The 24,670-nt window shown below is 39.1% G+C and overlaps 5 protein-coding genes and 1 long non-coding RNA gene across 7 annotated transcripts; 4 read left to right on the forward strand and 2 right to left on the reverse strand.

Annotated features, from left to right (window-relative positions):
- The first annotated feature begins 37 nt into the window (after positions 1 to 37).
- Positions 38 to 7,038, forward strand: LOC107036445 (cytosol aminopeptidase). The gene is made up of 5 exons (XM_015254397.2): positions 38 to 217; positions 649 to 761; positions 5,071 to 5,234; positions 5,322 to 5,496; positions 5,642 to 7,038. Exons 1-5 carry the CDS (start codon positions 134 to 136, stop codon positions 6,663 to 6,665), a joined length of 1,560 nt encoding a protein of 519 aa, XP_015109883.2. The 5' UTR covers positions 38 to 133; the 3' UTR covers positions 6,666 to 7,038.
- LOC107036444 (E3 ubiquitin-protein ligase COP1) lies at positions 1,863 to 4,938 on the forward strand. Its single transcript, XM_015254396.1, has one exon. It carries the CDS (start codon positions 2,111 to 2,113, stop codon positions 4,097 to 4,099), a length of 1,989 nt encoding a protein of 662 aa, XP_015109882.1. The 5' UTR covers positions 1,863 to 2,110; the 3' UTR covers positions 4,100 to 4,938.
- Positions 7,039 to 7,170: 132 nt separating the features above from the next.
- LOC107036449 (mediator of RNA polymerase II transcription subunit 28) lies at positions 7,171 to 11,678 on the reverse strand. Its single transcript, XM_015254400.1, has 4 exons — positions 11,309 to 11,678; positions 10,853 to 11,198; positions 10,581 to 10,759; positions 7,171 to 8,289 (listed from the first exon to the last, which is right to left on the reverse strand). The coding sequence occupies exons 1-4, from the start codon at positions 11,366 to 11,368 to the stop codon at positions 8,077 to 8,079; spliced, it is 798 nt and encodes a 265-aa protein (XP_015109886.1). The 5' UTR covers positions 11,369 to 11,678; the 3' UTR covers positions 7,171 to 8,076.
- A 129-nt stretch (positions 11,679 to 11,807) lies between these two features.
- On the reverse strand, positions 11,808 to 13,352 carry LOC107036385 (transmembrane emp24 domain-containing protein eca). 2 transcript variants are annotated; one of them, XM_015254326.2, is made up of 5 exons: positions 13,043 to 13,352; positions 12,752 to 12,972; positions 12,435 to 12,581; positions 12,176 to 12,350; positions 11,808 to 12,128 (listed from the first exon to the last, which is right to left on the reverse strand). In XM_015254326.2, exons 1-4 carry the CDS (start codon positions 13,170 to 13,172, stop codon positions 12,201 to 12,203), a joined length of 648 nt encoding a protein of 215 aa, XP_015109812.1. In that variant the 5' UTR covers positions 13,173 to 13,352; the 3' UTR covers positions 11,808 to 12,128; positions 12,176 to 12,200. The 2 variants fall into 2 exon arrangements, with proteins under 2 accessions (XP_015109812.1, XP_015109811.1); XM_015254325.2 differs by having other exon boundaries at positions 11,808 to 12,350.
- Positions 12,888 to 14,808, forward strand: LOC107036384 (DDRGK domain-containing protein 1). Its single transcript, XM_015254324.2, has 2 exons — positions 12,888 to 13,542; positions 13,819 to 14,808. Exons 1-2 carry the CDS (start codon positions 13,365 to 13,367, stop codon positions 14,601 to 14,603), a joined length of 963 nt encoding a protein of 320 aa, XP_015109810.1. The 5' UTR covers positions 12,888 to 13,364; the 3' UTR covers positions 14,604 to 14,808.
- Positions 14,809 to 16,969: 2,161 nt separating this feature from the next.
- LOC107036463 lies at positions 16,970 to 18,555 on the forward strand. The gene is made up of 2 exons (XR_001460785.1): positions 16,970 to 17,212; positions 17,298 to 18,555. It is a non-coding gene; the product is annotated as an uncharacterized LOC107036463 (long non-coding RNA).
- The last annotated feature ends 6,115 nt before the right edge of the window (positions 18,556 to 24,670 follow it).

Below are 24,670 nucleotides of genomic sequence, written 5' to 3' on the forward strand. Positions count from 1 at the left end.
TGGTGGCATACACCAAACTCCTTCGCCAAAATATCATTCGCTGATATGGGTTCTAGCTCGTAAGTGCCGAGCCTCAGTAATCTCCCTACTCCATGATTTCCTGAAAGCGCTCACCGACATTCCCCTCCAAACCATGGCATTATTTCACATTAACTCGAAGGTGGTGCGTCTCAGTACTTCACAGTTACGTTGTTACTCCAGCTGTCTGAAAATGAAGGTAATCAATCTAATTACCCCGTTCCCCCGTTATCGCATCAGTTTACCTATCGCAATTGAAAAATAAGCGAACCACATGCCGGTGAATTTTTCCATTATTGCCGAATCATCCAAAAAAACATCCCACTTGCCTCAGACTTTGGAAAGTGATTATATTTTTTCAGAGAATTTTAGAAAGTGGAAGTAGCAAGTCACTAAATGAGTTTCGCATTCCATTTTTTCCAAAATAATTCACCGATTCACTTTCGAGACACTTTTCATCGGTTTTCGATGCTGAATGGGCGTAGAATTGATCCACTGAATAATCTAGTCCATGGTCGATATTGACTATATACACGACATTCTCTCGAATTAGCGCAACTCTCCAGCTGAATTTTCCCCTTTTGGTAATTTCTTGCTCAACGATTTTCTTTTCCACCGTTATTTTGACAGAAAGGATTGGTGCTTGGTGTCTACGAGGGGGAGAAAAGCGACGTTGTTCTCACACCGTCGGCCGCCAAGTACAACGAGCTCGTTAATGGAAAACTACTGGCCAATATTTCCCTGTAAGTCTAATGAATCAAGTCAATCAAGTCAATTCCACTTCACCAATCAGTCGTCGAGTTATTTTTCGCAATGTTTTGATTATTTCCCCATTGTCTGCGCTATATTTTCATACAGCTATCATTCCTCTCTCCTCTCCCTGCCCCTCCCCCCCACCACCATTGCCATCACACCGTGATGAATGTCCTCCCCTGTTATGTAGGTAATTCTAAAAGTTTCTAAAGTATTTCCTCATTCAGAATTTTTGTTTTGAATTTACGGAATTTACTCTTCACTGGGTCATTCTATTTAGGAAGGTGAGGTACACTCGCACCCTGTTGGCGCCCGATTTATTTCATTTCATTTGGAGATAATCCACGGAGATTAGGGGATTGTCGTGAGATAGCTCGTTAAAAGTGCGGTTAGATAACAGAATCATGCGATTTTTTTTTCACATTTTTTCCCCTGAATAATATCTTTGATCGAGAATTCGTTTACGAAGAATTTTGATGAAAATTAGTGGAGATTGGCACTCAAAATTTTGAATCCAGCAATTATTATTATTATTATTATTATTATTATTATTATTATTTATTGATGACGAATCCAAAGAATCCTCGACACAATATTCTACTCTCTTTCTATTCGTTCATCAAAAAGTAAAAAAGGAGTAATCCTAAAGTCATTAATCACAGCCTTCACAAAATCCTCAACTTAACATCAAGAACACGATAAATATATATTTCTTTGTCAGTGCTGTGAGACCGTTATATTTCAATTTGATAACAGAAACGTGTGCTGACAAAGAACCAGCCAGAAATAGCCAAGCGATTAATCTGCAACACACAACGACAACAACATCATAAATTGCTTCGTGATATTCACGAAGCCTTGTATCATCAAAAAATATAAAACCTGAAACAATTGTTATAATGCTGCCTGAGCTTCACCCTACGTAATGAGTCAAAATTCAATGTCAACATATCTTTGTTGCAATTTTACTGTTAAATTTCACATTCAGTCTCCACAATAACTCTTACATATCTTTTCGTTTTTTTTCACATTACGGTTTTTCCTACCGTGTAGAGAGCTCACTGGCATTATTTTGATTGTTTCAGGAGGGGCTAGACCTGCGAGAGGACTATTTGAACCCGCGAAGTAGTAAAAACCCCGAAAAAACACGTGAACCATTCAGAAAAAAAAATTATTATCAAGACCCTGATAGTCCAATCTCTAATCGGCTATTGAAAAACGAAACAAATGAGAAGAAATACTTTCATAGCTCTAAAAAAAACTGTCTCTGATAATTGAGAGATAAAAAATTCCGAAGCGACATTGAACTAGCCAAAAATCTCGGAAAGTCCCAGCAGAGATGACAACCACTCCGGGGAATAGTGCAGCAGCTGACGGCTCTGAGAATCCAAGGAACAAACGTCGCGTACCGAGCGCGAATGTACTTCATGGCATTGGCGGATCAATTGAGGACAAGAATAGCGATTACTTGTGTCCAATTTGCTTTGAAGTAATCGATGAGGCTCATATAACACGCTGTGGTCACACCTTCTGCTACAAATGCATCACTAAAACATTAGAAAGCCTGGGGAGATGTCCAAAATGCAACTTCACCCTGGGTCAGCAGGATATTTTCCCAAATTTTCTGCTGAACGAGCTTGTCTCGAAGTACAAAACAAGGATAAAAGGCATTGGTGAGTTTGGCTGCGCTCATGGCGATGGTAGAAGAAGAGAAAGTGGTTCGGAGTCGTCGGTGCCTCCGTGCGATGGCCTGCGAGACTTCGTAGCAGCTGAGAGTGCCAATCTAACACTTCCTGATGTCAATGTTATGCTCGAAGTGCTGACGCAGAGGAAACTACTGCTGGAGGCAGAGTCGTGTGCAGCTCAGAACAAACTCCTTCACGAATTTCTGAAGCATCTGCTGCAGCAAAAGGAGGAGCAGCGTAATCAACTGCAGAAGGAAGTGGCACTGATAAAACGAGACATGGAGGAAGTCGAGTCCATTCTCAAAGACGTCCAGAGCAAGTGTCCACGTATTGAGGATTTGCAGCGCACGAGGGAGAACGAGACTGCACAAATGTCCGCTATTCGCAAAGAAATGATAGATCTGATAGATATCATTGACTCCAATATGGTTAAACACGACGAGAATTTACAAAAGCCTGAACACACAACTGTGTCGACATTGGCTGTGAGACGCAAGCGAATGCACGCACATTTTGAGGACTTTGTCCAGTGCTATTTCGATGCCAGAGCCAAAGATCTACTGCTTGGAGTGCCAAAGAATCCAGTCAACATTGACACAGTGCATGGCATGTCGTCGGGCTTGGATGTCTTCAGGGATAATTTAGTTAAATTCTCTCGTTACAACTCCCTCCGACCTCTGGCCACTCTCAACTATTCATCCGATATTTTCAACAACTCAACTATCGTTTCTAGCATCGAGTTCGACAAGGACAACGAATTTTTTGCTATTGCAGGCGTCACGAAGCGCATCAAGGTGTTTGATTATGGGGCAGTTATAAGGGATACAGTTGATATTCATTATCCATGCATCGAGATGGTTTCGAGCTCAAAGATATCGTGTGTGTCGTGGAATTCGTATCATAAGGGAATGCTGGCTTCTTCGGACTATGAGGGAACGGTGACCGTTTGGGACGCAGCCACGGGACAGAGGACAAAGGCCTTTCAGGAGCACGAGAAGAGATGCTGGTCCGTTGATTTTAATGACGTTGACACGAGGCTGATAGCCTCCGGCTCGGACGACGCTAGAGTTAAACTGTGGTCCCTCAATATTGATCATTCAGTGGCCTCTTTAGAGGCCAAAGCCAATGTTTGTTGTGTCAAATTTAACCCCAGAAGCTCTTGTCATCTGGCTTTTGGCTCGGCTGATCACTGTGTGCATTATTATGATTTGAGAAATATGAAGGAGGCACTGTGCATCTTCAAGGGCCATCGCAAAGCCGTTTCGTACGTTAAATTTATCAATAAGGAGGAAATTGTATCAGCCAGTACTGACTCACAGCTCAAAGTTTGGAATATTAATAATCCACATTGTTTGAGGTCATTTGTGGGACATGTTAATGAGAAAAATTTCGTTGGACTCGCTACTGATGGAGACTACGTTGCCTGTGGCTCCGAGAACAACGCGCTTTATGTTTACTATAAAGGACTTACCAAGCAACTATTCTCGTATAAGTTCGATGCAGTCAGGACTGTTTTGGAGCTGCATGAGAGGAGGGAGGAGGATCCTAATGAATTTGTGTCTGCTGTCTGCTGGAGGCAAATGTCCAATGTTGTAGTGGCTGCTAATTCGCAGGGAATTATCAAGATTTTAGAGCTCGTTTGAAATTCAATCGAGTTAACAATTTAGTTTTCAAGTGGTGAAAGCCCCTTTCTGTGGCTGTTACCGAACTCAAAATTCATTATTGATTTTCGCCAAATCCGGGGGAAACAACGATGAGGTCAATGTAATCAGACAACGATAGGTGTCAATGAATTTCAAATATTTCAGAAATTGAAATTCTTTTTCTCTGCGCTTGTCATGACATTTGTCTGAGATTAGATAATACATCTGCAAGGTTATGATAATTGAGGGGACTATTAATGCAGATATTGTAATGAATGTAAAATAGTAGGCTTAGTTAATATTAAGACGATAACTTAATTATTTAGGATTAAATCGTTATTGAGGTAAGACAAATTCGTGCCAATCTTCGGAGAAATTATTCGTTTGGGGTTTTCGCTTTTGTATTGCCAGTGTTTCTCATTATTTTTAATTGAGTTGTATTCTTCAATCAGGTGATTTTCTTTCAATTTTTTTCCTTTTTTTCTCTCTATCTCTTGCTCTCCCTCTATTATTGTAAAGTTAAACTCCGAGGGGTGGGGCCTAGTGTTGTGACAGTTATGAATAAAATATAAAACACATATATATATATATATATATATATATATATATATTTAACGAACACTTGAGTGAGAATTCGTAGTGAAAATGCAATGTCAAGTTGAGGAGAAAGGAAAAAAATGTGGGAATAAAGTCAGGTGAAGGAAATTTCAATCGAAGAAAGAGTATATTTTTAGATTGTATTTTGAAAAATGATTGTGCGGGAAATTCGCAATTGCAACCAATGTCCGATGATTAGATCTAATGTAATTAATAAAAATCATTCATGAATTGGTGTCTAACCGTCTTTGTCGATAATTTTCTGGATAATTATCTCTCACTCATTTTTTCACTCATTCCCATATCGTCCAATTTAACACTCAATAGAATTTTTGACTGAATTTATTTTAGAAAATTTTATAAAAAATTTACAGCGCGGGCCCGACAATAAAAAAATCAAAAACTCGAGTATTTTGGGGTCTCGAGGATGATGTCCATAGTTGCGTTGCGGTCGTTGGTCTCGGTAAGCAGAACCTTGGCTACAACTCCCTGGAGGAGATCGACGAGGGAAAGGAAAACATTCGCGTTGCTGTCGCAGGTAGTATTCCCACGCTAAATGAGCCTTTCACTAATAAATAATCAATGCTAATGATATTTTTTATTCACCAACATTATTATCCCCCAGCTGGATGCAGTGCCCTTGATGCTGTAGATGTCAAAGATATTGAGGTCGAGCCCATGGGAAATGCGGAGGCGGCAGCTGAAGGAGCAATTTTATCCACTTGGGTATTCCAAGAGTTCAAAAATAAAGCCAAGAAGAAGAAGCTACCGACTGTCTCTCTGTATGGAACTGAAGAACAGTGAGTATTGTTCGTCAATTATTATCATTACCATTCATTCATTTACTTACTTACTTATTTGTTATTGAAGCTATTACATTGTATTTTACGAGGAATGAGAAAAAGACTGAGTAATTTTATTTCACGTTTCCTTCTCTCTCAACAGAGATTCATGGAATCTTGGCAAGATCAAAGCAGACGCTCAAAATTGGGTGCGTCTTTTGGAGGACACTCCAGCTAACCTGATGACCCCCACAATCTTCAGTGAGACAGTGTCCCAAGCGCTGACCCCTCAAGGAATCGAAGTAATAGTCCACGACGAGTTATGGGCGACGAAGAAAAAAATGGGTTCTTTCCTCAGCGTGTCCCGAGGCAGCGCTGAGCCGCCAAAATTCGTGGAAATTCATTACAAGGGAGCAGAGCCCACCAAGGCCCCAATAGCATTTGTGGGCAAGGGAGTGACGTTTGACGCCGGTGGTATAAGTCTGAAGAGTGCAGGTTCAATGGACGAGATGCGATCAGACATGGCTGGAGCAGCCTGTGTCGTTGGCCTTATCAAAGCAGCTTCTGAGCTGAAAATCAAGGTGAACCTCGTAGGACTAATTCCCTTGACGGAGAATTTGCCATCAGGCACAGCGACAAAACCCGGCGATATTGTGACAGCAATGAATGGCAAAACAATTATCGTTGATAATACTGATGGAGAGGGACGTTTGATACTAGCTGATGCCTTAACTTACGCTAGTGAATTCAATCCCGAATTCATTGTAGACATTGCCACTCTCACTGGAGCTATCAGAATGGCCTTGGGTAATGCAGCCACTGGAGTATTCTCCAGCAGCAATGAATTGTGGGAGGTACTGAGGCAATCTGGGGCCAACACTGGTGATCGCATGTGGAGGATGCCCCTGTGGCAGCACTATAACAATCAGATGACCAAGCCCTACAAAGCTGCTGATCTTAACAACTGTGCAAGGGCAAAGGGTGGCGGCTCGTGCACAGCTGCTGGATTTCTTCGTGAATTCGCCAGTACTGAAGTGCCCTGGCTGCACTTGGATATGGCCGGCGTCATGGGCCCCACTAACGATGAGATTAGTTATTTGGCTTCTGGCATGTCTGGACGACCTGTCAGGACGCTCATTCAATTCGTCCAGGACATTGCCGAGGGAAAAGCTACGTGCAAACGTTAAGTGTTGATAATAATATGAATAATTAATAAAGTTGATCATGTCGGAAAGTGGATACACAAGCCATTGATGGGAGCTTAACGGCTTCCTCATCGTACCAATATTTTCTATGTCGAATTAAGGTTTATGTTTGGTTACATCATTTTTTCTTCCAATGACTCAAATGTTTTCTCATCCTGTATAGACGTAACAACAGATTTTTGATATTTTTCACTTCGGCAATTGTTTATAATGATGATCTTAGGTGGAATACAGGATGCAGGACAAATGAGCTCGGGGAATTTTCATCGGCCATTGTACTTTTCTTTATGATGATGATGATGATGATAATGATGATGATGTAATAAACGAAAAAAATATATGGGTATTTTATTAACATGTCCTTTTTGTATTTCAAATTGTGAATCACTCCGGCTTCAGTCTACTCATAATTAATTTAATTGAATCAGGTGAAAATTAACAAGGCATTTTGCCCACGAAACTGTGAGAATGATGAAGAAACAATGCATTCATAATGGTTATTTAATTTATTTGTCTTCAAATAAAATTAACGAACAATAAGGGAAAAACTATCATTCGAGGGTACACCTAAATTCACTCACACGTCCTCACACTCCGTCTCTCAATTTCACAATACTCAAATCACGCGTATTATTACTGGATAATTAAACTCTAGGTGGAATTAGTTTTAAATAAGTACAAATAACGGTTCAGCTCATCATTATGTACATTGAAAAGAAAAAAATTAAACTAAACTTCAAAATGATAAATTAAAGGGACTTGACAGTAAAAGAAGGAGATAGCTGAAGAAAATTAAATAGTTGATTCACCCTAATGGAAGTTACTGCATTTTCGCTTGTATAATTCTTCGACTTGAACCATATCATTCATCACTTTACCCACAGAATGATAAATTTTTCACAAAAAAATGAAAAATCATTAGGCCATCTCCTCATTTCAATTTTGTAAGGGTGAAAACATCAGTTGTGGCTATTTTCTAATTTAATTAAATTTAAAAAGAACCTAAAATCAAGTGAATAAAAATAAACAAGAAGGGAATCCAAACGAAGTGTGAAGGAAATTTATGAAATTAATAAACTTCATAATTTACGAAAACCACAGCCGATGTGACACCCACTCCATTGGAATGTTATAAAGAAAAATGATAATGGAAGGATTTCCATTTGTCGGAGGGAATAAAATAAAACTGCATCATTCAGGTGCACGAGGGAGGGGGCTGTTGCTGTTGAGAGGGAAGGGGCGATGATGCCACAGCAGCTACTGCAGCTGCTGCAGCGTAGCAAGACGGATCGGTGGGATCGAGGATGGGTGGTGGTGGTGGTAAGCCACCAGTACCACGGCCTCTTCCTCTTCCTCGTCCACGTCCTCGTCCTCGCCCCCTCCCCCTTCCGCGTCAACTCCGCCTCTCGGGCATCCCTATGTTGCTCGTTGTCTTCTCCAAGAATGCGAGTGGACCCTGCAGTGAACTGCTACCAACGCCTACTCCACCGACTGGAAAACCACCGCGTCCCGCCACACCACCCTGGCCCATGAACATCCCCTGCTGTACAACGTTCACTCCCTGAAGTCCTGGAGGTACTGAAGCTGCCCCGGTGCCCTGCTGGACCTGCAAAATCAAGGGAATTCCACACAAACGTTTAATCTTTCCTCATTAGATTTCATTTTTGTTGTTCTTGTTTTTTTATTTCTCCGGCATTTTCATGAAAATCTATTCTGCTTTTCATTTATTCAAATAAGGATGTTATCTTCAGAAAAATAATACGTCAAAATGGAATGCTGATGGTATCTGGTGGTATTTGAATTTTTCCGTAAATATTCTCCAGGCATGCATTGAATAATTCATGAATTAAGATGTATCAAAATATAGTTTCCAGAAGATAAAAAAAAGCCACAATAAATAAATGAATAAATCAATAAATAATAGAGTAGAGATACTTCATGAAGGAATGTGAGGAGAGGCGAGATTGGCAAGGTGAATGAAAGAAAGCCACAATGATTGACCATGAAACGAACATTTTCATCATTTTTATTCTACAGAACAATCTACTCTTCGATAACACAAGTGGAGAACAATGTGAAACCGTTTCTAGTTTTTATCGTCTACTGTAAATCTAATGATCTTTCACTTTCATTGTTTCTCATTATTTTTTTTTTATTTCAGTTTTTAATAATGAACATAGTCTTTTATCATTAGCACAAGTATCCCAAGGTTCCTCCATACTTTGAATATCTTCCTCTCTTGATGAGTTTCTTTACGTCGCATGCGGCACGTAATTTTCATGCAGAAAAAATGAATTACCATCACCGGTGTATAAAAAAGACCGATGAGCAAGAAATAAAACAAACATTGTGTACATATAACTGTTGCAGAAGTAAAACTAGATGCGGGTATCGGAGAACAAATTTTTGTCCCTCTTTTCATCAATTATTTTAAGGCGTATAAGAGTTTATGACTGAAAATGAGGAAAAAAAATTGAAAAAAAAGAAAACAAATCATATGACGAAAAATAGAAGAACTCTAGATGTTGATTATTTATGCATTCATTTTGGAAAGTGGGTTTTTGAGGAAAAAAATGTCGGGAGATCTATTCTGTATCTCAACCAAATTTTGTTTGAAAAATGCCTTTTCAAACTGTCCTCCAAAATCACTCATTATGGAGATAATAACATATTCAACATGATATGAAAAAAATCAATAACAAGAATTGGTGATTTATCGTGTCAATAATTAAATTGTAGTAATCCTTATATTTTTATAAATCTCTTATTGTCTTTATCAGATTATTAAACAGCACAATATCATAAATTTTTGGCTAGGCTTCGGGCTGAGCTGTTTTGTATAATCGTATAATTTGTTTTTCTATCATTTTGGCACCGTTTTCTCTTTTAAATAATCTCTCCTACTCTTTTCTCATCATGTACTCGAGACCTTTTACCTACATTGCAATAATTTCGTATACAAATTTTCTGTTAAAGTCTCATTCATTACAAATCAAAAGCTTCAGTGATTAGTTTCTAGTTTTATCCAATGACTTATTCACTGATTTATTTTTTCAACTAAAAAACAAAAAATTAGAAGATCAAGTGATATCTCTTGCATAAGGCACTGAATTACAAAAAAAATAGTAATAATAATAATAATAATGATAATAGTAGTAATAACAATAGTAATGATAATAAATAAATAAATAAATAATCATGTACTAGTTGGATCGCCTGATTAATCTGAAATAACCCAATGGAGAATCGACCATGTTGAACATTCACAAAATGTATGCAATTTTCACGTTGACTTTCAATACGATTGGAAGAGCAGCGGTCATTCCTTCTATCCATAAGTAAATTGGACGACTCTCAAGATCACAGTGAATCCGTTATAATCAATATTTTACAACCATGCTTGATTTCTCTACATGCATTCAATTGTAGTTGAGTAGAATAAATTAAGGAGGAAACGAATGAATTGAAAAAATTGCCCAGCCAGATACTCCAAACAAATTATCAATTTTAATAACATTAAATTTTACAGTGATCAATGAAAAATCGAAAAACACCATTAATTTTTCCTCCATCATTCCCTCAAAAATTCATTCATTTGACTCACTTCAATCAGATGAAATATTTTCCTCCAATTTTGTTATCGAGATATCATCCTGACATGAAAATAATTCTGAATAATTCACGAATGCATTTCTCTTAACAATGAATACACATCAAACGAAAGAATAAATATTTAACAATTTTTAAAATTTCTGGTAATTGAAGAATAGAATCTCTTTATCACTATCTAGTTATAATTTCTCCCTCACATCCGAGCGCATTAAATTTTAGGTGGAGTTGGGAGTAATCTCGTGTACATTAACATTTGGCTCATTAACGTCGTTTTTACTTAAATACCTGTTGGTGCATTTGTTGCTGTTGCATTTGGCTGTGTTGCATCTGCAGCTGTTGCTGCTGTAGTTGATGCTGATGTTGAAGCATTTGGGGTGCTTGGGGAGGTTGAGGGGGCATTTGTGCGCCTCCTGTGCCATTCGCTCCCGGCTGGCCCTGAGATGCTTGATTACCATTTGCTAAGCCTGAAAAATTAAACAAATGGATACCGATTAATGAGACAAACATTGAAAAAACTGATTTATTCAATAATAAAAATGTATTTTTAATTTATTCACCACTTGGGGCTGGTCCTTGGGCCGGAGACTTTGCCCATCCCTGGAGATCTGCTAGGAGATGTTGCCAGAGTGCAATTTTCTCGTAATGCCTCTTTATGAGATCATCTTTTCTCGTCAACTCCAACTTGAGATCCAAGATATCTTCTTTGACTACTAATTCTGGCTTCAATGCAGACAGGAGGAATCTTTTTTGTAAGAAAAACGCCTCCATCTGCCTTGCCAAGTCTATGAATCTCAGGGTAACCTGCTCCACCTCCATCCGGGCCTCGTCCTTGTCAACTGCCAGGCTGCTGCCAATACTGTTGTTGCTCAGGCCCTCGTCTTTGGTTAGAACATTCAGACATTGCTGTAAATAAAATTTTCACATTAATTTTACGTTTTCATATCGAATGGAATTAATCTGTTGATCTGACTCATCTTGAATTTGCTTCTTATGTTAATGATCATTGACTTTACCTGAAACGCTTCGTCAAACTCCTCCACTAGATTTCCACTTCCGTTAGTTGGTGTTGCCATTTCGCGGAATTACCGATAAAATATGTGAAAATAAAGAAAAAAACCAACTAAATTCTTTTTCTGGAGCATAAAGGCGTTGGAATGCTTGGCACAAACGAAAGAGAGGTTATGGAATGGTGAAACTGGAGTTTTAGAGGGAGAAAACACTGCAAAATCGAAAATTCACATATTGGAAATGAGGAAACTAATAATTAAAGTGGAGGAACTGATAAATCTATCTGACAACCGAAATAAAAAAGACTGTTTCAGCTATAGAACCTGATAGAACCCTCCCCCCTTTTTTATAGAATGATAACCACACGTAACATTATCCCACTCTCTGGTATGAATTTCCTGCGCATCTCCAATGCGCAGGAAATTTCATCCTCTTTTGCCTCATTTTGAGAATAGGAAATTCGTCAAACGAATTCATAATTAAATTTTAATAATAAATAAATTCGAATTCGTAATTAAATATTTATTTCTATTCACGAAGAAAATCTTACACATGATAGCTGAATTTCTTACAAACAAGTGCTCTTTTTATTATTGAAAAAAATTCTGTACACAATGAGGATAATACTTCTGAAAAGGCAGAAGCTGCTTATTTTAATTCAGTTGTGAATTGGTGAAACTTGATAGAAGGGATTTTTTGCTTTCTGAACAATTTGAGATATTTTTTTTGTTGGAAATGTCTCGAGTCACAATCGGAAGGTTTCGTGATAGTTTTGTCCTTAATTATTCTCGAGATCAAAGAGTCATTGATGAACATTTTGAGTTTGGCTCATCACGTTTCAACATTCCACTGGAAAATTTTTTAATGACGAAATTATGACTGGTGGACACATCCGTCTCACACGAGTTTCTTTGCCTCGAAGAAGCTCTTCAAGTGCCTCATCTGCCAGGTGCCCATGGCTAGAAGAATTACAGTTTGTGTCACTGACCACCATAATACTCGGCGATTTGTGCTCTCTGATGTCTGTCTGAAGCGCTCCTCTCGATACTGATGACATATAAAAAACAAAGAGATATATAAATTGATTCTTCTATTGAAAATGGTGGAGTCTAAAGAATTGAGAATTATTACCCTCTGGTAATTCTGCTCTTTAGTAATTTGCTCGACTTGATCCAACAGCTGACGAATTCTCAGCTGGAGTTTTGATAATTTCTCCTTCTGCGCCAGGTTTGCGTAGTCGATTGTGTGATCACCCACTTGGATATCCAAATGTACTCTCTGCGATGCCAAGAAAAATAAAAAGAACAGTTCATATTTTATCATTTGCAATAATTGAATTGAATGAACTAATTATTGACGACTAAAATGTAAAAAAACTTGAGAAATTTTTCTTTTGAAGATTAGTAAATTTTGCCACAAAAATCTTGAGAAATGTTTGAAAGTCTCACCAATTGCGTTCCACTGAACCAGGCAGTGCTATTGGAGTACAGACAGATCACATGTTCCCCAGGGGTGTGCGAGGTGAATGAAATTTTTCCCTCCGAGCTATAAACTCTGGACAGAATAGTCTTGTCATCAGGATCTCGAACCTCAACATGCATGCCTATGCCTGGGCTGCTCGGCATAAATCCACCACTCCTGGGGTCGAAAAGCTCGACCTTGTAATTCACTGTCAAACAAAAAGAAATCCAAATCAACGTGCTTCGATAATTTTCAATAATTACGTTTAAAAAAATTACCTAAAACCGTGGTTTCATCTGGAATTTCCTCGATGAAACACTTTCGTTCAGTTTCACCGATGTGAAAATACAGTCCAGATGCACACTGTACTAGAACAAGTGCCAACAACCCAACGTACTCAATCATCATTCCTCGATAATCACTGACTCCTAAACTATTTATTTACTGTTATTATCTTCCACTTATTCCGGTTGGAAAAATTAAATTTACAAAAATGTGGACGAAAATAAGTAATTCAGCAGAGACTGAACCACCGGGGCACACGTCATCTACGGCAGTAGAGAATGGCCATTTGGCGTGAAGTCTGGTGAGAACGGAGAAATGTGGAACGTGGCTGTCGAGAGTCGAATCGATCGAGATACGTCGATTGGTCGAGAGCGAGCGAAGGACAGGACAACAACAAAACTACAAAACATGGATGTGGCTGTGCTCGTGTCTATTGCTGCAGGACTTGTGGCTCTAATTGTTCTGCTCACTTTACTGTCACGCAAAAAAACAGGTGCGTTCGCATTTTTTCTTGTTGTCACCCCAATTATTGTTGACACAACAATCATCTAGACTAATTTGAATTTATGAATTCGAGGAGGGAGAGATGAATTTGGGGGACATAACCTCTTATTCACCTTTTCCATCTGTTAACTCGAAAGCTGAAAATTCTTATTCAGCAAATAATTGTTTATTTGCTGAGGCATTTAAAGGACAAGTGAAATTAGTTCGCAATTTTAGCCAATTGTCGAACCAGTAATGATTAAAAATTTATGAATAATTGTTTCAGATAAGAATGAAGCAGCTGGAGGACCTCCAGCCCGAGCTCAGCCGTTGCGTCGAGCTGCTGGTGTTCGAAATGCCAGACGTCGAATGCAGGATAGACAGCATCGAGAGCCACCGGACGAGGCGAACGATGCATCGGACGAGGATGAAAACGTAGAGCCAACAGATAAGCCAGAAATGCCAGAAGGGAAATTGGGTGCCAAGAAAAGGGCGAAGCTTGAGGCCAAAGCTGAAAGGAAGCAGCAGCGAGAAGCTCTGGAGAGGGAACGCGAGGAGAGGAAAAAGAGAGAGCAGCAGGCTCAGGAGGAATCCGATAAGCGTCGAGAGAAGGAGAGGCTTGAGGAATTGGCACAAGAGGAGGCGGACAAAAAAGCGAGGGAGGAGAGAGAAAGAATTGAGCAAGAAGAGTATTTAAAAATGAAAGAGGCCTTCAGCGTTGAGGAGGAGGGGTACGACGTTGTTAATGAGGAGGAGCAGAAGAATCTTCTTCAGGAGTTTCTCGACTACATTAAGGCCACTAAAGTGGTCGTTTTGGAGGACCTGGCCGGCCATTTCAACATGAAAACGCAGAGTGTAATTGAGAGAATTCAGGACCTCCAGGCGAATGGCCGGCTCACTGGGGTCATTGATGACAGGGGAAAGTTTATTTATATATCCCAGGAGGAACTGGAGAGTGTGGCCAAATTCGTCAAGCAGAGGGGAAGAGTCAGCATCGCTGAACTTGCCGAGAACTCCAACAGACTCATTAATCTCAATTCTGAACAGACCAAGGCTGTCGAAACCAGCTGATTATTAGAGTTTAAATTCAATTGTACATACACTGTATTTCTAAGTTAAACATAAAAAATTTTTATTTAGAATTTTTTTTAATATCAAAGTTACAAATTGTCAAAATTCATTCAAAATTTCCCATCTGAATGTCACGTGGAACTCATTTTTCCTGCTTGATTCGAAAGAAAAAAATGTTTATAATGAATAAATCCTGACCCAATAATCCTGTCTAATCTTATTCCAATTTTTAAGATGAATGAAATTGATTTAAAATAATATGAGGATTTAAATGAGGAATCCTCTTTTGGTGAGTATAAACGGTGGAAAATTTATATTTTTGTAATAATATTATTATTACCAATAATGTCGAATGGTTGCCACGCTGTTATTGCTGCTGCTCCGTCGATTTAATTGTGTCGTGTTCTTGAGACTCATTATAAATGTTCTTATTATTTTATGACGACAACGTACCAGAACTGCCGAAAGCCTGAGGGCGCTTGAATTACAAGTGAAACGTCGCAATTCGACGGTGAATTAGTATGGTTTACTGATTTTCCAACTGTCCCACGATCCACATCCTGAATTAATATGTTAATTAATAAGTTAAGCAACAACGGATCATTTATGCTCAGCAATTCAGTCAATCTGTTGTTTATCCATTTGCGAATTTTTTATCGAATTCTCGTTCTATTACCCTCCCCCACTACGGAAATTCTTTGTTTCAATGGGCACTTCGTAGACGTCATACAAAGAGGTCAATTTCGCATGCAGTTATAACAACGTAAATATATTTTTATTGTTCAGCCCGAAGAAATTTTTTTTCTTTTTTCAAGTCAAACTCGTTTGCTCAGAAGTTGAAATTCTGGGTGTGATTTTTTTTTTTCACACAACGGGATGAAATATTCCGAAGTTGGGTTGAAAATCCTGACGACACTTCGATCGATGTTGCGTCAGATTCTAGTTTACCTTAAAGTGCAAATTGCAAACGTTTTTCCATTTCCCCCGACTGGATAATTTAGTCATCCTTATGTTTATTATTTATCTCATGATATTGTGCGCTTCATAAATATACGGGACATAAATTTCTAATGAATAACTGCAACAAAGTCATGCAAAGTCGGGCAAGTTGAATGGAATTTCAACATTTTAACTTCATTTATGCTTTTATTTCGTTGAGAGTATTGAGAATTGTATTTCCGTTATTTTTATTTTCTAAGGGAAAAGAGAATTCCAATGGCGATGTTATAAAACCTAATTTCAGGGTAAATTTAGAGGTACCTATCAAGAGACTTTGCGAGTAGATGAGAAAACTTTAGAAAAAAAATTCTCTCTGGAAATGCCGTCGAAATATGCAAGGATTATCGGGATAATTTAACAATCAGTGAGTTTCCACTCCGCGTGATTAATTTCACTCCCGCTTCTATTTTCGGCAAACAGATTAGCATAATTCAGGTCTATCCGAAAGCTCTGACGCCAGCATTCCAAATTTTACGCTGAAATTCCTACGTATTCACCTGCCTTTTACGTAAAGAATCATCATTGAGTCACGTGTTGCGTCAAAATAGAGCTGAAATATCGATGAAAAATTGATAAAAACTCATTTGAAGACAGAGAGAAAAAACAGAAAATAAATCATTAAAAAAAAGTGAATCTCAGAAGTTTCGGATAGAACACACGTTGACTGCATGCTCTTAAGGTCGTGAAGTACGGCTGAAAAGAAGGGGAGAACGTTTATTAAGGCAGGAGAACACGGCCAACAGGTCGCAGTCGTAAACCGCGACGCGCATCGTCCATTCGGATTGTCCCACAAATTTTTATCAAAATTCAAAAGTTATTTCAAAATCATTGATTAAATTTTTATTGATTTTTCTCCAAGTCAAAGTCGATATTTTTGTAACTTCAAGTGATTGTGCATACCTTATGTGTCCATGAGGTGCAAAGTCTTAGATTGTCAAGGCAATTCCCCGACATTTCTACCCAGTGTGAGGTGAGCTAATAAACTGGTCCTTCAGTTTTTATTTTTCTGTGAATTCTTCAGTTATAGATTAAATCCTAAATCAACGCGCAGCGTTCTCAGATTAATTATGACTGAACAATTGAATTAATAAATGAGTCGAAAAACTACACGTAATTAATTAAATATGAATTAATAAATTTTGGTATTTAAATTTTCTAGACTCGCTAAGAATCTAAGAACGCGTAAAGGAAGTCGTCGTGGTAACGCTGGAAATCGCTTAGAACTCACGGTCCTCGTCCACTTGCACCACGTGCCGTAGAGTGAGCAAAAAATTTTTCAGCACTTACAAAATTTCATACAGAAATGGCCCTTCGAGATCATTTCATCACATCAGTTTCACAAATCAATTTTTATTCTCCAAGTTTCAGGTTTACAATTATTTGGAAGCAACTACGACGCCGTACTTTGTAGTTAACAAATTGTATTAACAGCTGATAGTATTGTAAATAAAATCAGTCGAGCCACTGTCGATCACGTTGCTTAGCTAGAGGATCAATTGAAAAGGGAACTCTTTAATCCACTTCCGAACGCGAGAGAGTCGTCAAATAGCCGTCAAAATGGTTCACACAAACGTCAACGGTTCCCTCAAGGGTCCTTACCAGGAAGTCAAGTAATTTCTTTAAAAACTCTGCCCAATGATGAATCAGTCCAACGATTGAATAAATAAAATTCTAATCATTTGATTCTCGTTACAGGAAAGACAAGCTCACAGTGAATAATCAGAAATCTTCCAGTCAAGTGAAAACAACTAGCAAGGACGACAAGTACGGTGCCTGGGGACCGGTCTACAAGTCTAAGCAGAATTTCATCGATATGCACTTCTCTTGAAAATCAATAATCCAATCGATCGGTGCTAATAATCACGACTACGCTATGCCCAGAATGATACAGTAACTGAGTGATAAAACGTGAATCATAAAAATTCAATTTTCCAAATTGTCTCAAGAATGAGTGATTCAAGTGAAAATCTCAAGTGAATTTTTAAAGAAAAGAATATTCCATTCTACGAAGAAAGGTCTCTTGATATTTTTACCAAATCGCCTATTCCCAGTCGAATAATCAACCGAATTACAGTTAATGACGCAATTTTGCAATTGTGATGAGTATTTTTACGAAAAAAAAACATTTTTCTTTCAAATCACTGGCAAAATAATTGTTACCGAGATGATTCCCACTAACGTTTTATCACTTTACTGGACAATTCAACAATGTTTAATTCATATGGAAAAAAACGCCAGTTAATTAACACGATTTTACTCAAAAATTCAATTCCTTTGCACTAATAATGACTGAGCAGCTCGCGACTCATTATTTCTTGCAACACTTCATCATTTTTGGTATGTACTTTGGAAGTGTACAAAATTGCGGTTGTAGAAGAGAAAAGTCCTAGTCAAATACAAGTTTCCGCCGAGAAAATCAGCATAAAAAAATTCTCGTTCATCAGAAAAGACGGCTTTTACCTTAAATTATTGTAAAAATGTTTTTCCCCACTCAATTGGATCCAATTATTTTCATTATACGTTTATTGTTCATTTAATCAATTAAATGCAACATCACTAGGCAGTTGAATAGAATTATTCTCTTTTATTAATAACGATGATGGATAAACCTTCAGTTTGAATTCGTCAAATTGTGCAAGGAAAAATGGGCTCATCAACGTGAGGACAGTGGCTCGACGATTCTAATCATTATTTTTTATATTATGATGTAATTCCTTGAATTTTTATATTACTTCTCTCGCTCTAATTCACATTTAATGGATATCGTCGGGCCCTTATGATTATTAAAAATATTATGCTCTCATATGCGCTTTCTTGGGATAGTGTCCAACATTTCAATCGACATTTTGATTGTTTTTTTCTTCGCTAATAACTTTTGCGCTTTTTTTGTTGAGATGAAGGGAGAAATAAAGGTGATGGTTTTTGTGGACTAATACACACGCGATCGAAGATTCTTGAAGTATTTTTTTAATGGTGAGCCACTGAAGAAGAGAAACAATACGTAATTATTAATTGGAAGAAATTGAAAATTTTAATGGAGTAATAGTGAAGTCCCCTGCAATTATCACTCATTATCTAAACGATGAACCATTGAAATTATGAGAGATATCGGAGGAAAAAATTGAGCTACTTTTTTTTGCAAAATTTGTCAGCTTGAAAATCTTTTTAATCACTTACGTATGCCCCTTGCTGTTACCAAGGCGTGGGGATAGAAGGTGTGGGACGAAAAAATATGGAATACTGAATATGTAATTATAGCTGGATGATACAGTTTTTAAATGGCATTGACCCCAGCGCATTAGCTATAATAATTTTTGAATTATTAAATTTTGAAGGGTCGGGGGTTAATCGTCATTTAAACGCGTCTTTTCCACATGCAAAGACAAAATAAAGAAGAGGGATGACTCGGCAGATAGAAACATTGATGGAAATGTAAAAAACGTGATATTCTTATGAGAAAATGAACGTGTCCGAATGGAATGGAATGAGATTAATAGAGATTTGGCCACAAATGGTGAGCAATACTGAACTTTAGGGGGAGAGAGACAAAAAAAACAAGGAATGTTATGTTCCGGCCGGATGCGGCTGGGATGAGACACGTAGCGTCAGCCGGTGAAGTGAGGTCGACGTACTGGGATTAGGTGTGATGGCCCGAATAAGTCACGAGAGTTTCTCAAATCACTGACGATCATTAGTGATGGATGAATTCGGCGTTGTTAATTGTTCCCCACTTTCAACTTCAATTGGGCGATGAGGTTTCGAGGAGCTTTTTTCATTATCTTAGGCGTCTTCCGTTTCAGCGGCTGTGGGGGAAGTGCCCTCGGAAGAAGTTGTGTAGAAAAATATTTTTTCGTGAAGAAATTAATCATTTCCTAGTCGAGTGATCGAGGTAATTGTATAGACATGCACTGAATGAAGACGAGAGTTTTCCGCCATTTGAAAACTTGTTCGTAAGATCTGTCTCCTATTTAATGGTAAAAAATAGGAAGAGAGATTCTTCCGTCGTCGGAAACTATTCATTAACTACTGCATGCAACATTGAAAAAGTTATGATTAATGACTCTGGGAGTATCGGCCCTCTTTGTTCAACAAAACGCTGGGTTCTGCCTCCAAAAATGAAGAAATAGACTTTCTCGATGAAATTTTGTGGCGCGTGTCACCACAATACATGGGAGGAATATTGGAGATGTAATGTAGAAGTGATGGATGCGACACTAATGGCCCGAACACTTTTCGAGTTGGAGTTTGAGAGAGTCATCAAGAGAGGGTTTAATCCTTCACAATGTGAATATCATTTACATGTTTTACAATACACAGAATGCATTGGGATCGGGGAAAAATTTCGCTGACATAGTCAAAATTTTATTTCATTTTATTTCACGAAGATTTTATTTCATTGTTTTTTTTTCAGCGTAATTAGAGAGTATATTGTTCTGATTTTTCGATTATTCCTTGCAGATGAATAATTTTCTAGAAATGATTTCCTATTCACCAAAACGCGTCTCATTTGGTTTAAAATTGTGTACATCGAGGATTCTTCAATTGTGAGGGCACGGTTGAAATAATCAGGATGAAAAACGAGGGAGGGGGGCGAGATGCAGACGTCGTTCCTTCGTGAAAAAGGCGGAGCAAAAAAAAGCCCTCGGAAATGAGTGTGAGAGGGAGCTTTCAACATATACTTCGCGCGTGTCCTCGTGATGATGACGCTGCAAGCCCCGTATGCAGTCACTTTTCGGTCGCTGGAGGTGCGGGTTCCTCCGTCAAGCCAAAACCGAGTGAACCCAGTGCCTCGTCTAGTCCCGAACCAAACAGAAATTCCCAAAATTATTTAGTCTATTTATTGCAACAGAAACATCCCTTAATTTATTTAGACATTTCTAATTTTATAATTTATCCATTATTTATTTATTACTATTTATTACTTTTTTATCGTGTGAGTTGTCTAAAAAAAGTCCAGTGAATAAAAACCAGTCAGCGACAATTGTTCGGATAATATTCCACTGATTTGTGTTTGATAATGAGTACGAGTGATGTGTGAGAAGTGGCAAGAGAGATAATTCGTAGAAGTGAAGGAGGACGAAACGACGCGAGACGGGGTGAAAAGGCTGAATTTGTCGCATGGTATGCAAGAACACTAGAGAACCCGACACCACAAGTCTGCTATTTCGAGGTCGTAACGACGGTAAGTCCAGTTTTTTCTTCTTCCTATGGCTTTGTCATTATGTTCTTACACTTTGGATTTGAATGATCCCCTTTACACTGTGGCACACTGTAAAAAATAGTGGGACCAATAGAGCTGAGAATTCGCCGAATTGCAATGCATTTTACCAAAGCAAAAACAAAAAATAATTCTAGTAGAGATGTGCTGGCAAAACTAATTGCTCATTCACCTCGATTTCAGTCATTCATTTTCATTATTTTTCAACCTCAAGAAGGCTTTTTCCGGGAATAGGCATTAAACTTGCGATTGAAGTGGCACCCAAGGACGCAAGAATTGCTTACTCGACTTTGAAGCACTGCAACACTGAATTTGCTAATGAGATTTCTTCTGTACTCAGCTTTCTCCCTCGCTTTTAAAAAAAGACTGGCTTATATTCCCCCCTGAAACTGAAATGAATTTCAGCGTCTTTTTATAAGTCAGGAGAAATGGGCGTGAGGAGGGGGGAGGGAGGGAAGGAAGCTGGGGAGACGTGGAGTGTAGTGTAGTGTTTCTTGGTTTTGTCTTCGCTGGGGGTCCTCAGCCACTGCATTTCTATTTTTGGGGGGTACTGGCGAAAATTCGAGGCAAGACAGTCTGTGGTTCAAGGATTCGAAGAAAACACTGCAAGCAGATCGATCAGTCGCCCATAATTCACGAATCCAATCAATTCGAGTGGCAAACCAGTTAATTTTAAATGAATTCAGATGAAAATGTTCAATTCATCATACTTTACGATGTTATTTTTTTAATTTTAGTTGACCAAAATGTAATAGAGAAGTGGAGGGTCCTCAAGGTCTCCCAACGTGTCATTGGCCATCGGTCCATGGCCCATAGCTCAATGACACACCGTGCAATAAACTCAGTGGAACATTCGCATGGCTCGGCTGGCACGAATTTTATACCGGAAATAGAGCTTCCTCGATCGAGCCCCAACTCCCATCTCCCCACCACCCAAGAACCTATCTTAACATCTCGTAGGCGCGCCTGAACGCGACCCTTCTTTTTCATTCCAGTCTAAAATTCGATCCTCTACTCTTCCCCCAAAAAACCATCATATCCATAGCAAACGACGGAGATAGAGACGAAAAAAAGCAAAGGTACACATGCATAACCCTCGTGGATCTATTCCTGTCCCACCGACAGTCACTCATCACTTGCTCGCACCCTCTGCAAACGGCATTCTTCTTTTTGAAATTAATTAATAATAATAAATCGCATTGCTAACGAACAATGCCTTAATTTTCCCGCTTTTTTCATTTCCCAAAAATGCGCCCGAGTTAATTTCCCCCGGATCGGCTTTAGGAGGTGTTGAAAAAATTTGAAAAGCTCGATGAGATGAAAAATTCGAGTTTAATGAACTTGAGAGACCCCTGCATCTCCTCGCATTACTCTACCCCCGTCGGGGCACCCAAATTGGGGGAGCATGTTGTTGTCTCCCCCCTCTCATTGCACGTGCCCCGCACGGATTTGATGTATGGCACGCGCGCGCAAGCCCATGCACGCAGGGATGACAGAGTGAGGCGCGCTAGCATACGAATCCCAGCAGCTGGACCTTGTGTTAACGAAATAAAAAAAAGGAGGGACTCCTGAAGAGAGGAGGTTAAAGGCCCCGGGGAGTGACTGTCTCCGTCGCTTATCGATCATAATTTGGCATTTGTTCGAAGCTTCTTCGCCCCTCTCAATTGCCAATACAAACCCCAGCAAAAAACGCATTCTAATGCAGATAGTAAGCAAAAAATTAAAAAGCCCATCCAACGACGCAAAATTGTACGCGAAATTTTCTGATATCCTCCGGATGTTTAAATGTCCGCGATGCTGTCCCACGTCCATGTATAAAAAACATTTTCTCACTGTCAATTGTCCCATTGTCAGCGGCAACCGGCTGAACTTGAGCGCGTGAAAAATGAAAAAGGGAAAAAAATCGAAAGTGACATTACATTGGTAGCAACCAGCTGTGGCACTTCCGTCATACATTTGATTATTTTTTTCCTCACACTTCCTCCCCCACTCGCTTGCACTGACACATTGTTACCATCCACTTCCGTTTTTAGCTATGTACGTAGTGCTAGGGCCTGTCTTTTCTCATTTAGATTTTCGTCGTCATTGGAGGGGAATCCTAAAAATTCGACATGTGAAGAAGAATTCTAAAACCGGTGGAACGCAAGTGGATTGGCGTGCGAGGAGGAATGGGTGAACAGGAATAGAGGAGATAAATGTTTGATTGGATTTTTAACATTTCGTTTTTATAATTGTCCCCTTAATTTTATTGTATTCTATTGGAAAAAAACAATGTTTAGCGCAACAATAGATTGTTCTTTGCGCTATTGCGGTCGTCTTTTTTCAACTTCACTTTAATGAGCGATGATGCGTACGGAGAAAAATAAAGTGGCCCACGGATGGGGGGGAACGTCGTCTGCGACAGGAATAGAAAGGCATTCTTTTCCGGCTGCTGACGGCGATTATCTTCGCTTCTCCCCGTCGACGAGTTTTCGATCTACGGATAGATTTGATTCCAGCAGACTCGGATGGAAAAAAAACATTTTTCTAGTCTTCGGCGGAATTCCGTAGACGGCTACCTCCTCGCCGGCGCTTCAGAGAATAACGATGTCTACTTGCACATCGTCCAGACGTCTCGGTGCTTGAAATAGATTATTCGCACACTATTTTCACGGTGCATATGAACCAAGAGAGGCGGGTCGCCGGAGATACCACTGAGGGTTCGCCGACTCGATCGATATATCGAGTGCCAAGTTGTCTTGTTTGCTTTTCTTTCCACTTTGCTTTTTTATTTGCACTTGCCCACATTCGATGAGTCAAAGAGGTGAGGACTTGTGAATGGATGCATTTTCATTTCTCGCTGCATTGAGCTTGCGGCTAAATATGGAAAAATAACGACTTTGCTAATTATTTTTGTAAAGTCTAGGAGAGGTATTGAAAAATATTACTCTGGATATTCTTAAATCAGTCTTGTCAATACCCCATTACAATGACATAAATTACAAATTTTGAAATTTGAATTTTTGGTAAATTTTTGTTCAGCTGGTAAAAAAGTTTCTCAAGACTCCCGGTTTCTCCTTGTTCACAGCGCCATCGATCTCTAGCGGACGAATGATCGCGCCTCTTTGGAGGATCCACAAGATCATCAAACATGAGGGCAAGAGATTCAATTGTCTACACCCCAGTGTCGCTGGGTCCAGACACGGATGATGAAGAGACTTTAGTCAATGAGGAAATATACAACAATGGTAAGTCCCAATGATCTCTCGGATCCGCGATCTCCCCTGCAACGATTCCTCATTCTTTGTTTCAACGCACATAAAATGAGCTGTTGGTAAAAGAAAGAGTTGCATTCATCTACAACTCGATTCAGTGGGCTCAAGTCATCCTGAAGAGGTGGAGGTGAGTGTCCTCTACCTTGCCAAGTGAGTCCGAGTCTCACGGGGGTATCGTCGCAAGAAACTCGCCTTCGGTGTATGACTCATTACTCGTCTTGGCTTCCAAATATTTAAATAAAACGTTTCATGAAGTTCTGCGTTTTGTTTTTCAACCAGTTTTCTCTATTCGGAATGGGTGGGTAGGCATACGTAGGGCGGCTATCGTACGTATGTACACCTGGCAGATAAAAGTAGCAGAATTGAATTTTCGAAAAAAAACAATTGTAAAACATTATTGTGAATGTTGATTCCTGTGTGTGTGTTTTTTTGGCTCAAATGAAAGAGCGGCTCGAAAAATGGCGTGCAGAAGTTTTTAAAGATGACAACTGTCTCCAAAGATGATGTCTGTTTTCAATTGAAAAGCGCAATTGTGACAACATTGTCCAGTGGGGTCTAGGAGTCTCCCCTGGTTCAAAACCATCTTTAGAGGCCCT

This window comes from Diachasma alloeum, unplaced genomic scaffold (assembly GCF_001412515.2).
Source record: "Diachasma alloeum isolate Michigan unplaced genomic scaffold, Dall2.0 Dall_scaffold_00209, whole genome shotgun sequence".
NCBI lineage: Eukaryota > Metazoa > Arthropoda > Insecta > Hymenoptera > Braconidae > Diachasma > Diachasma alloeum.